Source organism: Canis aureus, chromosome 14 (genome assembly GCF_053574225.1).
Source record: "Canis aureus isolate CA01 chromosome 14, VMU_Caureus_v.1.0, whole genome shotgun sequence".
Lineage (NCBI taxonomy): Eukaryota > Metazoa > Chordata > Mammalia > Carnivora > Canidae > Canis > Canis aureus.
In genome coordinates this window covers 6,267,855-6,284,124 of record NC_135624.1, presented here as the reverse complement: position 1 = coordinate 6,284,124, position 16,270 = coordinate 6,267,855, and the positions used below count along the sequence as shown (strand labels likewise).

At 39.7% G+C, this 16,270-nt stretch overlaps 1 protein-coding gene across 5 annotated transcripts in view; it reads right to left on the bottom strand.

Annotated features, from left to right (window-relative positions):
* GRHL2 (grainyhead like transcription factor 2) overlaps positions 1 to 16,270 on the bottom strand; it is a 158,240-nt gene that overhangs the window by 103,135 nt on the left and 38,835 nt on the right. For all 5 annotated transcript variants that reach the window (XM_077846813.1, XM_077846810.1, XM_077846811.1 and 2 more), the window contains exons 2-3: positions 8,209 to 8,404; positions 2,339 to 2,406 (exon numbers count right to left, since the gene is read on the bottom strand). In XM_077846813.1, the coding sequence (XP_077702939.1) occupies positions 2,339 to 2,406; positions 8,209 to 8,376 (236 nt within the window). In that variant the 5' untranslated portion in view covers positions 8,377 to 8,404. The remainder of the gene's footprint in view (positions 1 to 2,338; positions 2,407 to 8,208; positions 8,405 to 16,270) is intronic.

Here is a 16,270-nt window from a genome sequence, read left to right as displayed (position 1 = left end):
GGTCTTTAAATTCATGCAAAACACAAGTCAAAATATTTGGGGCATTCTTATAAACAAATATTAGTGGAACGCCTGGGTGGCTCAGCGGTTGAGCGCCTGCCTTCAACCCAGGGCACAATCCTGGAGTCCCCTGGATCAAGTCCCGCATGGAGATCCCTGCATGGAGCCTGCTTCTCTCTCTGCCTATGTCTGCCTCTCTCTCTGTTTCTCATGAATAAATAAATAAAAATCTTTAAAAAATAAAAATAAACAATTATTAGTGAACTATAGAATTGTATAAACCTAGTCAAATCGTCATTACCATATACGGGAATATTAGATGCAGCATCATCCTACAATGTGTACCCGCCTTGGTAGAACGGTAGTTTTAGAGGCTCAAGAACTTCAGAAAGATGTCCAAAAAATGGATGATTAGAACAAAGTAAGAATTATTTGGATCTACTGAATCACCTGCAATAGAATTTAAAATTGAACAGAATATTGTAATACGAGAAAAATGCAATGCTAAGAATAGTGCATTAAAAATACTTTTTAGAAATTTTGGATCATGCCATCAAGATTTTCAGTTATTTTTCCATGTACCAACTTCTATATACAGACAGTTGTAATGATATCATGCTAGCACATGGCACCTTAATTCATGAAAATACATTGCAGACCAAATGATATCCTTCCAAATTAAATTCAACCAGAAGTCTCAGTCATAATTAGTCTATACAAGGCGGTTTTGTCTACATCTCACTGCCAGTGTTTTTGAAGGTGCTCCACTGAAATCACAAAAATAACCATTAAAATACGAGGGGCTGGGACGCCTGGGCAGCTCGGCAGTTGAGCGTCTGCCTTCGGCTCAGGGCGTGATCCCGAGGTCCCACATCAGGCTCCCTGCTGCCTATGGCTCTGCCTCTCTCTGTGTCTCTCATGAAGAGATAAATAAAATCTTAAAAAAATAAAATGAGGGGCTGTCACCCTTTAATGTTGTTCTAAAAGATGCTTTTACGAAAAATGGTCTCTTTTGTCCTTTATGATACAGACAGAGCACATATCTTCAAACATGTTTTCCCCTGACTCTTCTATGATACTGGTATACGATTTAACAGACAGGACACACTTAGCTTAATAAATACTGGCTAAATGGAGGAAAAGCCACAGGACCTGAAGAATGTCAGGCTCTTTCTCCCTGTGGGCTACTAACTAGAGCCCACGGCCCCAAAGACACTATGGAGCATCAGAAGATCCCTCTGAAACTGTAAATCAGATGCAGACAGCTTAATCTCTGCTGAGGATGTACTTTGGGGGTGATGCACAGCCCGGAGCTGCTGGGTGGTAGTCATTAACAAGATCATCATGTCACAAGCAGTTCCTCTCAAGGTCAGGTAAGATTCCAATGTATGTGCTAGCAGGGGATTTCATTTCTCCTGGCTTCATATTCCCATATAAAAGAACCACCAAGAGAAAAACACTGTGGCTTCTCCCCATTCCTCAGCAGAAGAGGGAGACATCTGATTGGTGGGTCTGGGAGAAGCAGCTGAGTGAGGAGGTTCAATCCCTCCTGTTCCCTGTTTAGGTCTGGATTACCCTGACTGAAGAGAGAGAACTCCAGTCACCACTGCCATACCATGGTGGCCTGTCCCTTCAGGGAGACCTGGAGACCTGCCTGAGATTGGGTGAGTAGACATATCTAAATCAGGATGGACACCTTGCAAACTGGATTCAAAAATCTCATTCTCCATTGGCTTAATCAGAAATAAAACTGATTTTTTTTTCCTTTTTAATTTCAATCTGTCTGCATCTTGTTTCTCAATTGGTTCTTAATTCAGGGTTGCAGGAAAGGTGGGGGTCACATAATGATCTCCTAACATCTTTCTTGACCCTGCACCCTCATGGTGTCTGCTGCTACTCATGGCTCTCTACCAGCTGCCTCCTGGAGGGAGAAACAGTCCAATCTCCTTCCTCTCCCACTCATCAAAAGCAATTTCTACATGGCTCACTCCCTCAGGGACTTGATTACAATTATCCAGCCATGGGAATGATCAGAAAAGTTTGCCCTGGCAAACTTGCCAGCGTTTCACCTCTAACCACAGATTTTCAGCCTTCTTGAAAGAAGATAGGATATATCAAGAACCTGCTGATGACCCTTTGAATGCACAACCAAAATATGCAATTTGCTCTCCCTACTAAGAGATACAGTTTGGGTCCAGACTAAAAGACAGAAGAGGCTAAACTCCTTGATCCCATCTCCTCTCAAAAGCAAAAATTATAGTTTAATGCTGTTGTTTTCAAAAATACAGAAAAAGAGTTATTTGGGGAGCCAGGCATATTCCTTTACATAACACCATACCTTTTATCCTGTTCTTCTTGGCTGTCACTTGCTTTGCTTACAGACAGCAGCCTCTTGTCTCGGGGAACCTAGAAATATTACCAAGCATAGTCAGACTTATGTAGATGTAACTGTGAGTAAGTATAGAGCTAGAGACCAGCATAAGCAAAGATATTCAAATGGAATGTTCTCCAGGAAAAGGTGGCACATCTGCCATAGGCAGATGAGTAGTCTGAGTGGCAATGACACTCAGACGCAAAAGGGGTGATGATAAACAGAAGGCCATAACGATCTTGGTTGTGCTGTGCACCTGCTGACACAGGCAACTCAACGTGACCACCCTCCCCCACCAAACCTGCCCCACCTTGGGAGTGAATGAGGGGAAAGAAACACCATGAGTGGTGGGGGAAACTGGACCCTGGAACAGATAGAAATCACCTTGGGTTTAGCATCCTCTCAAAGAACAGGAGCGGACCCTCCACTCTGAGGAGGGACCTAAGGTGCTGACACTGAGAGGAGCAAAGGGCATGCGGCTGTCCCGTGCAGAAGGACAGCAGCATGTAGTATACCTGGACCATCCTTGAACCACCACCCCTCCATAGCTTGTAGCCTTGCTTCCATAGTTGTTCTTCTAATGCACTTTTGTTATTGTCTTGGCAACCACAACACCAACACATTACCTGGAAGATTAGTGAAAATGTGCTACTACAGAAAAGAGATGCCTCTACCAGCCACATTTCTGACCACCATCCAATCGCCCCACTGCAGTACAGAACATTCTCTTGTCTCTGCCATAGTTTTCAAACACATGAATAAAAGGTTTAGATTTGTTTGTGTGGTTGATTGGATGTTTTGCTTTGTTTTTATTTTTGTGTTTTTTTGCCACATCTCCACATTTTCATGCTAGCCTCACTCCTTTGCACGCAAATGCAGCCTTCATTATTTTGACATAAAAGAGCCTTTATGAAAAGTATCTCTCTTCTGGATTCTTCCAGAATTTTTTATGGTTTCCACTCACCTGGATACATAGGCAAGCCCAGTCAGCTGGATAAGAGAGGCAGCATAGCATAGTAGCTACCAGTCAAGATCCAGACCTGATTATCTAGGTTCGAATCTCAGCTCTATCAGTAACTAAACTCTGCCTCACTTTCCCTATCTGTAAACCATGCTTAATGGCAGTCTTATGTCTCACAGCATTTTTACTAAAATTAAATGAGTTAATTTTTTTCAAAGCACTTGGAATATCTGGTACTTTATACGCATTTGTTAAACAAATATAAAATAAATCAGAGTATCTGGGTGGCTTAGTGGTTGAACGTCTGCCTTTGGCTCAGGTTGTGATCCTGGGGTCCTGGGATCAAGTCTCACATTGTGCTCTCCACAGGGAGCCTGCTTCTCTCTCTGCCTATGTCTTTGCCTCTCTCTGTCTCTCATAAATAAATAAATAAAATCTTAAAAAAGTAAAAAAAATAAATAAAATAAATCAATTTTAAGTCTTTTGTTCACATGTCAATGTTGAGGGTTTACAATGTGCCAGGCATTGCTAAGTGCTAGATAGAAATGAGGTGAATGAAACATAGCTTCTACCACCAACTGAAGTTGACAGATAAACATAATGTTCACAGTATCATTATTCACAATAGCCAAAAGCTGGAAAAAAACCAAATTCTGTTCACAGATAATGAACAAAAAAAATATGGTATATATGTATACAATGGAATATTATTCAGCCTTAAAAATGAACTGTGGATACATGTTCTAACATGAGTCTTGAAGACACTTATGCTAAATCCCATATGTCTCAAACCTATCCACTTCCTTCTGGATGTTTGCCTCCTGGTTCAGCCTCCAATATCTCTTGTCTGGGCTACTGTATCAGCCTCCCAACTGGTCTCTTCTCTCCTTCACTTAGTCCCTGCAAATCCACTGGATCCATTAAGAAGATCCAGACTCACTTTAAAAATGCAAGTCTAATCTCATTACACTCAAACTTGAAATTCTTCAATGCTTTCTATTACTCTTGAAAACATGGCTCCAAAAAGTTCCCACCTCAACTTGAGCAGCCTCGATCAGTGCTGTGCATGTAGCCACACTTTATCTCAAACACACAATGCTCCTTCTCTCAGCAGAGCCATCAAAGTCCTCTCTGTCTTTGGATATCCATTCCACCTCCATATCTACCACCATTGCTGGACGGTCACAGCTAGTTAATGAATATTAGATGGGTGGATAGATAGATGGATATACAGATAGAAAGACAGATAAATGGGCTATATAAACGGACAAACAAGCAAACCAACAAACTGGTTTCCAGCACTACATGGTCAACAAAACAGATAGGAACCAATTAGCCAAAGAAGCATGTTTTCATAGAGCTGGAATCAGATAATAATGAACCACCAGCTCTCTCACAGGAAAATGAAGTAAGATAAAGTGAATGAAACCACTTTTAAAATTAACTAATGGAATTTGTTGTTTTTCTGCCATGCCTGAAATTCATCAAAAGTTCACATTTGACTTTAAAGCTGCTATGGATAAGTAGCTTGAACTGGATAGAAAATTGGGCTTCTATTTGAGGCCCTAAATTTTGAAAATTCTAGCAATTGGTTATTTTTTAATAATCTCATTTAATATAGTTTGAATGGATTTCTAAAAAGTTGAACCCATCTTTAAGTGGGGGTTCAAAAAGGCAATTTCTAATGGTGGACAGTGTCATGGACTGAATTTTATCTCTGCAAAGATCATGTGTTGAAGCCCTAACCCCAATGTAACTGTACCTGGAGATAGGGTTGTTTTTGTTTTGTTTTGTTTTTTAGGATTTTCTTTGTTTATTCATGAGAGACACAGAGATAGAAGCAGAAACATAGGCAGAGGGAGAAGCAGGCTCCCTGCAGGGAGCCCAATGTCGGACTCAACCCCAGGACCCTGGGATCACACCCTGAGCCAAAGGCAAGACACTCAACCACTGAGCCACACAAGCGTCCCAAGATAGGGGCTTTCAAGAGGTGATTAGGATTAAATGAGGTCATAACAGTGGGGCCCTAATCCAATAGCACATGTCTTTATAAGAAGAGACACCACAAAGAAACATATACACTCAGAGAAATATACACACACATATGAGCACACAGCCAGAAGGCAGCCATCTGCAAGGGCAGGAAGGAAGAGAGGCCTCACTGGAAAACAACCATGCCACTACCTTGATCTTGGACTTCCAGCTTCCAGAACTATGAGAAAATAAACGTCTGCTGTTTAAGCTCCCCCTAGTCTATGGTATTCTGTTATGGTAGCCCTGCAGACTAATACAGTGTAATTATTCAGCATTAGGGAATGTACAGGACTGTCTAGTGACCTTAAGTAAATCCCATTTAGTAGCCTGAACTATAAAATATGATGGGCTTGGGACGCCTAGTGGCTCTGCGGTTTAGCGCCTGCCTTCTGCTCAGGGCATGATCCTGGAGTCCCAGGATCGAGTCCCACATCAGGTTTCCTGCATGGAGCCTGCTTCTCCCTCTGCCTATGTCTTTGCCTGCCTCTCTCTCTCTCTCTCTCTCTCATGAATTAATAAATAAAATTTTAAAAAAAATAAAATAAAATAAAATATGATGGGCTTCACTGCAGTGATCCTATGGTGACAATTTAAAATTTACATGAAAAGACTTTGAAATGTATGAGGTATTATACCAAGATATGTCTTTGCAGTTTCCAAGGACACAGATCACCATTTCTTGAGTGCCTGCTGTGTGTCACACACTCCACTCTCTGACAAAGCCCACTATTGTCCCCTGAAGGGCGATGTACTCCAACCTTAGAAGTGAGGGAAAATAGTGTATTTAGGACTTCCAAAGAGGTATAAAAAAAAATCTATAGAATTTAAGGGATGATATATCAGTAACTGTTACAATAATTTAACTTTCCAAAACATATTCAAAAAATAGAATCTTTTTTCATTAATATTTTACTTCATACAGAGAGAAGGTCTACCCTCAAAGTAGATTTAACTTTGTTGTAACTTTAGTACCATCACAAAAGTTGTGAATGCCAGAGATCTGACAAAGCCCCGAAAATTATCATTTGCACAGTTTCCGGAAACAAGACTAATTCTTAATGTTTAAAATGTTTCAAGTAAAAATATAATATAGCTTGTATGAAATAAAAGGGGCCATATAACTCTATTCATCCACACAATTTCAGGAAACATTTTATTTCAATATTTTATTTCCTAAATTAATAAATTAATCCTGAAAAATATTAATTCAATAGAAAGAGTTATAGACTTGGCAACAAATTGAGTTTTACATAAACTCTCTATTCTGCATCTGAACATATTTAAAGACAGTAAATGTTTCAACTTTCCTTTAAATATTAAAAAATGCAAGAGGAGAAGTAACTAGATACCATATTTACTAATAATTATTCTCTGAACCTATGGGAAATAAAATACATTGCTTTAATAAATTACTAAGTATTTCGTTTTGAGGTATACTTCTCTTTTCATTAATGAAAAAGAATTGCCATCTAATACAGGTATCTGAAATGATTTCCATTTCACAGAGATGGAATAAAATCTATTTAAAAAATTAGAACAATATGTCTTCAAAATATATCTTGACATTTTTCTTCAACATCTTACAAAACTATTAGCTAACATATTGGTTTAATATAGTTATAAAAGCCGCAAAAGGAAGTTGTCATGGCCCAAGTGATTACATCAGGGTCACATTAATGGTAGGAGGTCTTCAGAAGTATGAGAACTCTGGTTTAGGAGACAGGAAATAACACAACTTGCAAATGTGCAACACAACTGCTGGAAGGACGGAGAAAGCAGGAAACGAGGAAAACAGGAAGAAGAGACTAAAGCTTACTAAAAGGAGAATTGTTCTTCTTGGATGATCTCATGATGGAGGGAGAGAAGGAGGCGGGGACTCCGTTCTTATTCTAAAATAAAGCATTCACTGTGCCCAACCAACAAAATAAACACAGCCATTTTCACCTTTGTGCCAATTCCCAGCATAAGCCAGTGCTGTTTACAATCAAAGCTGGCACTCTCCTCATTCAGTAAATACATGCTGGTTTTTTACACTTCACCAGTGCTAACAGAATAGATCGTATCTTTCTAACAGACAGACCACTGTGTCCCTTAGGTTTCCTAAAATACTCCTATTTTGAAGGTATTGTGTGGCAGGTATTCTTGAAATGGAAGTGAATTATATTCATTTTGTTTTAAAGGTTTTTCAAAATAAATATTTATTACCCATCAAAACAAATAGAAAAAGGATTATAACAAAATTAGGTTTTGAAATTGCTACAAAAGTCTACCACAAAGCACTCATTAGAATATTCCTTATAAGACTTTAAAAAAATCAATAAATCTAGAAACCCTGATTCTTATAAAATGAGAAATCTAAAAGCAACCTAAATGCTCAATAACCAAGTGATGACTAAATTGAGGTATAGCCATGTAATGTAATTTTTTAAAAGTAATCTCTACCTCTAACATGGGGCTTGAACTCACAACCCCGAAGTTATGAATCCCATGCTCTATTGACAGAGTGTGCCAGGTGCCCCTGTAATATTTTTATTCACCAAAAATCATAAAGAGAAATGGCAGCAAGGAAGTATTTGCAATATGGTATGAAGTACAAATTACATGGAGATAGTATGTACATATGTGAACAGAGGCCACAGAAGTAATTATTCCAAAATGAAAACTTCCTCTGGGTGAGTAGTGAAGTTGTACTCCATTGACGAGAACACAGGGAGACAATGAGAATAGCAACAGGCTGAATTCCAAAGTGAGTGTGGAAATACTATGTTCTCTCCCCTCTTCATACCAACAAGGAGAGTCTCTGGGGTCAGACAAAGGAGGGAGGCAGGGCTGCAGGATCTACCTTGTAGTAGTCATACAGTAGGCCCAGGGCAGCAGCACTGTCCTCATCACCGTTAATGCTCATCATCGCCTTGGTGGCCGCCGTCAAGGGATTCTCCAAATATGACTTCCAGGCTTCATCCTCACTGGTGTAGGCTCTTCTGGTATTGAATGGAGGGTCACTGGGCATGGGCACTAATGCCACCAGTCGTTTATTACTGGAAAATAAGAGAAGTGTGGGGTTCATTATCAGAGAAATGTTCCTTTTTCCACTAAAAATACATACATTAAATGGTTAATTTGTACTTCCCTAGAATGGAGAAGGGAAGTGGATGCCACATTGCATTTATGGAGCCCTGAGAAGTAATGATGGTCTTTACAAGGTTGGATAAGTAATGCAAGGTGATTCCCTCCACACTTGATTTTTCCTATTCTGTCATTCTAGGAGCCAAATCATTTTTATTTGACTGCTCTTTATTACTGAATATTAGAATGCATGTGACCCTGTGGGAAGCAGGACATTTAACTCTCTGAGTTGTAATTATACATAAATAAATAAATATGTATAATATATTAATGCAGTCAATACATTAGCAATTACCAAAAACTTTCATCTAGTTTAACCTACATTTGAAATTGCTGGCAAATTTATAGGCCCATCCAAGTCTCTTAATTAAAAATGGCAGAAGCTATTTTGTAAGTAAGACATTGCTGATATGCTGCATGATAAGAATATGAAGCAACACACAGACTTTATATGAGAATCTTGTGTTGCCCCCAGGATCATATTGAAATGACACAGAAGCTCCAGGCTATAAAATCCTCATGGAAAGTGAGGAGAGTATCTAGAGAATTTTCAGTAGAAACAATAAGGGGATGGAGTCATTTATCAATCCAAACCAAGCCAAACTTGGGTAAAGTAGCAATTGACAAGGCAATTTCTTGCAGAGGATGTGACAGTGACTCAAATACCCAAATACAGTGACAGTCCTCAGCAGGTCCCTGGGCCGGGACTAGAGGTGTTAGGTAAAGGAGCCTGGAGAGGCTTTGGCATTTGTTTCCTGGCCCTCTACTGTTTGTTCATTGAAAAATAACCAAAATGTAACAATGACATATTGTAATTCAATAACCACTACAACTCTTAATAACATCATACAGACAAGTGACAGGACTGGTGAAGACAACACCTGAACTAATGAATGGAAACTGAGCCACCATGGGTCCTCTATGGTCACTCAGCTCTAACCTTTCCTTTCAGAGGAACCTTTCAGCTGACACTCCTATGGGACCTTCCAATGGGAGATGGTCTCTCAGCTCACTCTGTGATAAAGAACTGGTGTGCACTCTCGATAAAGACTGCATGGAAGGCCCTTTCTGTGCTGGCACAGTGCGATGCCTGTGTGAGGTCAGAAAATGACACTGTCATTGGTGGTAAGATCTATTAGGGAATGACACTGGGAAATCCACATTTAGTAGAGTGGAATTCTAGGCTAGATAGACTCCAGGCCCCTGACTTCAACTCTGCGCTGGTGTTCGGTGAAACTGTTTGGGAAGAAAGAGATGATAATGAGTTGCAAATGAAGTGGATTAAAAGGGTCGTAATGAGGTTTCTGGAAGTAAAGGGGGAAAACCCTGGTGGAAGGGTTTCCTGAGCATGAGGCCATGAGGTGACATGGACTGGCAGTGGGTACTAGAAGTGAGTCCTTGCTCACCATTTACAGACAGAAAACTTTGAGTTTCAGCTTTTTCATGCCTTAAATAAGGACAGCAACGCCCACCCTACCAGGCTCACAGTACGCCTGTGAGAAGCAAATAACATAATAGAGAAAATAGAGTTCTAAATTACACTGTGCTATACAAATAGCAGGTACAATGATGAATGCACAGTTCTTTGTTTCTATGAAGTTTCTGGTGCAACAATTTTTGGTGAAGTCAGTTATAGTTTAAAAGTGTTAAAGATAACCATGTTAGGGGGAAACTGAAGTTGTTCGCTTAGCAATACTCCTTAAGTATTTACCGCAAACTCGATAGGAGCCAGGCCTTATGCTAGTCATCAAGGATGCAGCGTGGCACAGGAAACAGATGTTGTCCCCCTGACCACATAGCCTATAACCAAGTGGAGAGACAGCACCACCATTACAAGAGCAACAGGTGAGAGAAAGGGAAATGGACAGTGCCATGAGGGTATATGACAAAGGGGACCAACCTAACTCGAGAATCAAAGAGGAGCTGAAGTTTCAACAAAGACCTAAAGGTAGGGATGTGGTGGTCCATGCTGAAATGGGTAGATGTGGAAAACATTTTGCAAACTGAAGGATGTTTTGGGTAATTTGGAATAATGGAATATTTGACAAAAGGAGCACATTTCTATTCATTTTGGAATCAGCTAGAGAAATTTATACTATTCCAATCTAACAGTAAAATAGCATTTTCATGTTGTAAAAATTACTCATTTACATAGGATAGAGTTGGATTTGGGGACAGAAATGTTGGTGACATCCTAAGAGTCTATCAGTGGAAGAAATGAGGCCTCTGGGGAGAACCAAGACAGCAGAGATGGTAAGCCCAGGTGTGGCAATGCCACCACCATCCCTTCTGCAGTTGTTCAACTGGGGGCATCCTGGGTGATTCCCCCATATAGAGGGGGAGACAGCAAATTCTGAAACCCCATCTGTGCCCATGAGGGTCCAGCCATCATGCAGCCTTCCTAAAATGCTCATCCTACAGGAAGAAATGAGAGCTTCATGTTATTTGCAGTGACCTAATTATCGAAAAAGATTTGGATCTGATTTTCTTTGATGACTGAGAGAAGCATATATTGCTGGGGAAAAAGAAGGTGTTAATTACAACACTGGCTAATTTCCAAAAGTCTGGCAGGAAGTGCCAGGCTGCAGGATAAGAGCCAACTCCTGGTTTGCATTTAGTGGTATCCTGATTCACTGGAGAGATTTTCTTCAAGTCTTCCTTCTTCAAGTCCCTACTCCTCCACCCTGCTGAGTCTTCTGGAGTGCCGATTTCATTGGTTCTTAGTACAAATGTTCAGTCATAAATTTAGATTCATCAGCCTTACCCCTATGATGAAATTGTTGATGAATCCTTACATGACTAGTGGAAAGAGATATTCTGGGAAAGTACAACTTGACTAGCTGTTTATTTTCACATTTTTTTTTAATTTTTATTTATTTATGATAGTCACACAGAGAGAGAGAGAGAGAGAGGCAGAGACACAGGCAGAGAGAGAAACAGGCTCCATGCACCAGGAGCCCGACGTGGGATTCGATCCCAGGTCTCCAGGATCGTGCCCTGGGCCAAAGGCAGGCGCCAAACCGCTGCACCACCCAGGGATCCCACTTTCACATTTTTGATGGCCAAAGGAGCCTTTTATGCTCTTTTCTTTAACTGCATAATGACTCTGATTTTTGTTTTTTGGTTTTGGGTTTTTGTTTGTTTGTTTGTTTCATAAACTATAATCTCTCTGGTACAGAGCATTGTTGAATAAAGCTTGGTTTAATAAAAAAAAATAATAATCTCTGGTACACTAAGCAAACGTGTAGCTGTATAAAGACAGGAAAGTTTCACAGAGCAGATTTTACCAGAGTTTGGAACACATTCTGGAGCTAAGTTTCATCAATCGATCTTTTGGAATGGCAGTTCTACTTCATCTCTGGTCAATTTTTAAACATTCTTTTTGTAGTTTTAGGTATAGTATGTTCTGGGTAGCCTCAAACACAGAACTGTAAACAGCAGCATAAACTCGATCCCTGATCCTTTGGAGAAAAGTTTAGATTAACACCTAAGACCCATTCACAGCAAGGCTAAAGGCTGTTTTAGGTCACACATACAACTTTGTGTTCTCCTTTTTTTCTTTAATCCACTACTTCACTCCGTGGATGTTGAGAAAACAGTTGAGAGATGAGTCATCAGCGGAAGTAGGGAAAGAGGTGGAGCAGTCATGTGATTGAGATCACAACTCACGAGTCAGGAAAAGCTCCAGATCTCTCCGCCAAAGGCAACCTACCATCCCCCCATGAGCATTAGCAAGAGTCTAAGGCAGGAATGCTTTGCTAGGGAGAAGCCAACGAACAGTAGCGTACCAAGTCTTTACCTTCTAAAAATATGTGCAGTAATAGTCAATAAAACCAGACATAAATCTGTTCCACTTGGGACCACAAAACAAAAATGAGGGCATGACATATTCACACAAATTACCACTTTCGATCTATTTCTCATCATCCATTTCTTTTATACCTCCTAAAAGGTCGCCGTTGGTTTTTGTGGGTTTTTTGTTTTATTTTGTTATTGTTGTTGGGGTGATGGGGTGTCAATCCAGAGGGAGGATGGTATTGGAGTTGAATAAATCTCAGTTTTAATTTCAGTTTTGTCAATTGTTGAATTTGAATGAGTTACTTTCCTTCTCTGGGCTTCCTTCTTCATCTGTAACATGGTATCAATCTCTCATAGTGTTATAAAGGAATAACTCAGATATTTATGGCACATAACAGATAAATAGTTCCATTAATAATAGTTGGAAGTATTACTTCTCTTTAAGAATGATTCTATTCATCACCATTAATTCTATTAATTATTTTTATTTAGAAACAGTTATATTATTTTTCTGTTCAAAAATCCAATAGACTGTTCCCAGTTTTTAATCTCTTTGAATTTTCTCAGACTTTTCTTACTTCTGTAGAATCTTGCCTTGCCTGGCTTCCCAGACATTGTAGGAAGGTGGTTCTCCTCTGCAGCTCACCATTCTTTCCTAGTTTTTATTCCACCTCAACTCTCCTCCTATTCCTCTAATTCTGATAATCCTGGGGTCTTTGCTCTTTTGTCTCCATTGTTGATTCTTATGACTTTCATTGATTTTCTACCTTAATGACTAACATGTATATTGCCAGAGAGCCAGTTCTGCACTTTCTGCTCAGATGCTCTTAAACTAAACATATCCAAACTAAGCTAACCACCATTTCTCAGTTGGGCACTCCTCACCATCACCTCTGTCTCTGGTCGTCTAGAATCAAATCTTGTGTACTAGTTTAAAATATAGACTCTGGAGACATAAAATCTTGTGTACTAGTTTAAAACACAGTCTAAAACACACACACACACACACACACACACACACACACACACAGTCTGGAGACATAAATCCTGGCTGCACTACTTACTGGCTGTGTAACCCTGGACCAGTTAGTTCATCTTTCTGTATTATCAGTTTCCTCACTTGTAAAATTGGGATATACCCCCAAATGAAGTAGAATAATGATATCCTTAGTATTTTTGTCAGAATTAAACACAGACACAGTGTAAAAGCTGCGTACCCATGAGCTAGTGTTATTTCTCTTTGCTCTTTACACAGAGTCAATTACCATATTCCATCCTCATAGCTTTGATCTTCTCTCTTCAGGCCTCCACCCAGTCTCCCTATCGTTCAAGTTTCCCCTCTTCAATCCAGATTGAAGCCCTGTGGAATAATCTTCCCAGAACATCTAAGTAGAAGTTGTAGTTTCAAAAGTGATACAGGGAATGCGAGGAGCCATATTTTTCATGTTTTCATAAAATCAATTTATGATGTACTTGTAAAGTTGGTTGTGAGCTATAAAGTGCTACACAAATGTAGGTTGCCTTTATTTTAGGAAGTATAACTGTACATTTAACCAGCATTGATCATATATAAACTTTCTCTTACCTCCTAATTCTCACCAATTAAATTAAGGATTCATTCTTCTATTCTCCTTAAATTTGAGCTACAACACTAGGAAACCAAACAGATTTACATAACAGACCAGAGGCAAAACAAGGGAAGACTAAAATCCAATCACTAAAGGTCTGAAAGTCATGGGCCATTCTCCTACCCTGTTGTCCATCATCCTCAACAGTGACTTGAGTTGGGGACAAAATAATTTTTCCACTTGGGACAAGCCACATCCCTCTCTCTCAGAAGTGCAGCTTTTATATCATTCTCAGGATTTCATGTTATATCCTGTACTTCAATCTCCCCCTCCAAACCCCATTCTCATCTCTTTCTTGTTCTCTCTCTCACACACACAGACTTTATCATGAGTTAATATGAATTCTATTCTCCACATAGGATATTTTATCTTACACTCTGAGTGTTCAGCACTTGGGGTTTAGTCTTCCTCTATTTCAATAGCTTGAAGCTGATCTACTGTAGCTGATTCCTGGCATATAATTCCTTTAGCTCCAGGGGTGGAGGTGATGCCATATTCAGACCCTAAACTTAAGAGTGAAGTTTCAAGAAGTGACAATTATTCTTTCTTTTGGAATCTTAGCATTTTCTCCATTAACAAAATAATACTTGCAAATAGAAACTGGTGAACCAATCATCCTAGCCAGGGTTAAAATCACTGTTTAAATGCCAATGATGTTAGTCATTCCACTGCTGTCTTCCTTCAGCAGTGAATATTCTCCTTTTGGTGTTTGCTCGAGGAAATCACAAGAGATAGCAGACAGCTTCCATGTTAGAACAAGAGTTGAAATTCATTAGGAAGTATCTACACTGAGAACTTGTTCTTAATGACTCTAACCTTAGCCTTTGACCTCATACATATAGAATTCGAGGAAAATGAAATGAATCCACGAGCCTCGGGTAATATTGATAATCTTCATATTAATGACAGTTATATGTTTTAAAAAGAAAAGATCCGGGGATCCCTGGGTGGCTCAGCGGTTTGGCGCCTGCCTTTGGCCCAGGGCGTGATCCTGGAGACCAGGGATCAAGTCCCAAGTCAGGCTCCCTGCATGGAGCCTGCTTCTCCCTCTGCCTGTGTCTCTGCCTCTCTCTCTCTCTCTCTCTCTCTCTCTATCATGAATAAATAAATAAAAACTTAAAAAAAAAAAGAAAAGATCCAATTAATTCAATATACATAATACGATGCCCTCCATCACGCAAAATGGATAGGTTTTAAAATTATAAACTTTAGTGAGGGTGCCTGGGTGGCTCAATGGGTTGTGTCTGCCTTCAGCTCAGGTCATGATTCCAGGGTGCTGGGATCAAACCCAGTGTCCATGGCTCAGTGGGAGCCTGTTTCTCCCTCTCCCTCTGCTGCTCCCCCTGCTTGTGCTCTCTCTCCATCAAATAAATAAAATATTTTGAAAAAAAATAAAAGACAAAACTTATGTTTATTGAAAATAATAGTTTCACTTTATATATACTCATTGCCAAATATGCTGATTCACTGGTTGACGCTTATTACCTCTCTCCCCCTTCTCCTGCACCTTTCTCTCTCTCTCATTGGTGTCCCAGCTTTGCTAGTGTCCTTAGTCCACCTAGTAAGTAATCCAGAACTGAGTCGGAGAGAATGAGGAAAATAACTAAGATATAGAAAAGGCAAAACACAGGGCACTAGAAACCACCATAAGGAGAAAGGTATTACAATCGGAAGTGGAAGGAAGAAGACAAGAAAGAATCACAAAATAAAAAGATTTTGCAGAGATCTCAATCTGTGCTAAACTAAAACTGGTTAACATGTGTTTGCCTGTAAATCAAAATTCAAAATGTTACCAGTGACCAAACGTGAGTTTTTATTTGCTTCTTTCTACTTTTACACTTTTCAAATAGTGTTCAATAATAAGTCACGCATACTTAGAGAGCACCTCCCATATGCCAGATATGAGTTTTCTAAACCCCTAACATGGGTTAACCTTTTATTCCTTACGATAGCCTTAAAGTCAGGCAATGGTAATGATGCCCTTTGCACAGATGAACACATTGAGCAGAAAGTGCTAAGTAATCTGCCCGAGGTCACATAGCAATAAGCTCAGAACTGCTTCCCAGAGGGTGAGCTCTTAAGCATCCTTCCCTTCTGCCTATTCTTGACTATGCTGTACTTTCATAATCAGAAAAAAAAATAAAGTCACTTGAAAAGAAGGAACGAGAAAAGAGTCTGGATACAAGAGTCCAAAATCACAAGGGATTTCTTACACGGAAGGAAATGAGAGGATGTCTGAATTCAGAATACTAGAAAAATTGTGCAAAAGGGAAGTCTATAAGGTTCTTGAAAATAAAGACAACATGTTTAAATTACTTGTAGAATTCCAAGGTACTAAAACATTCTGCAGGC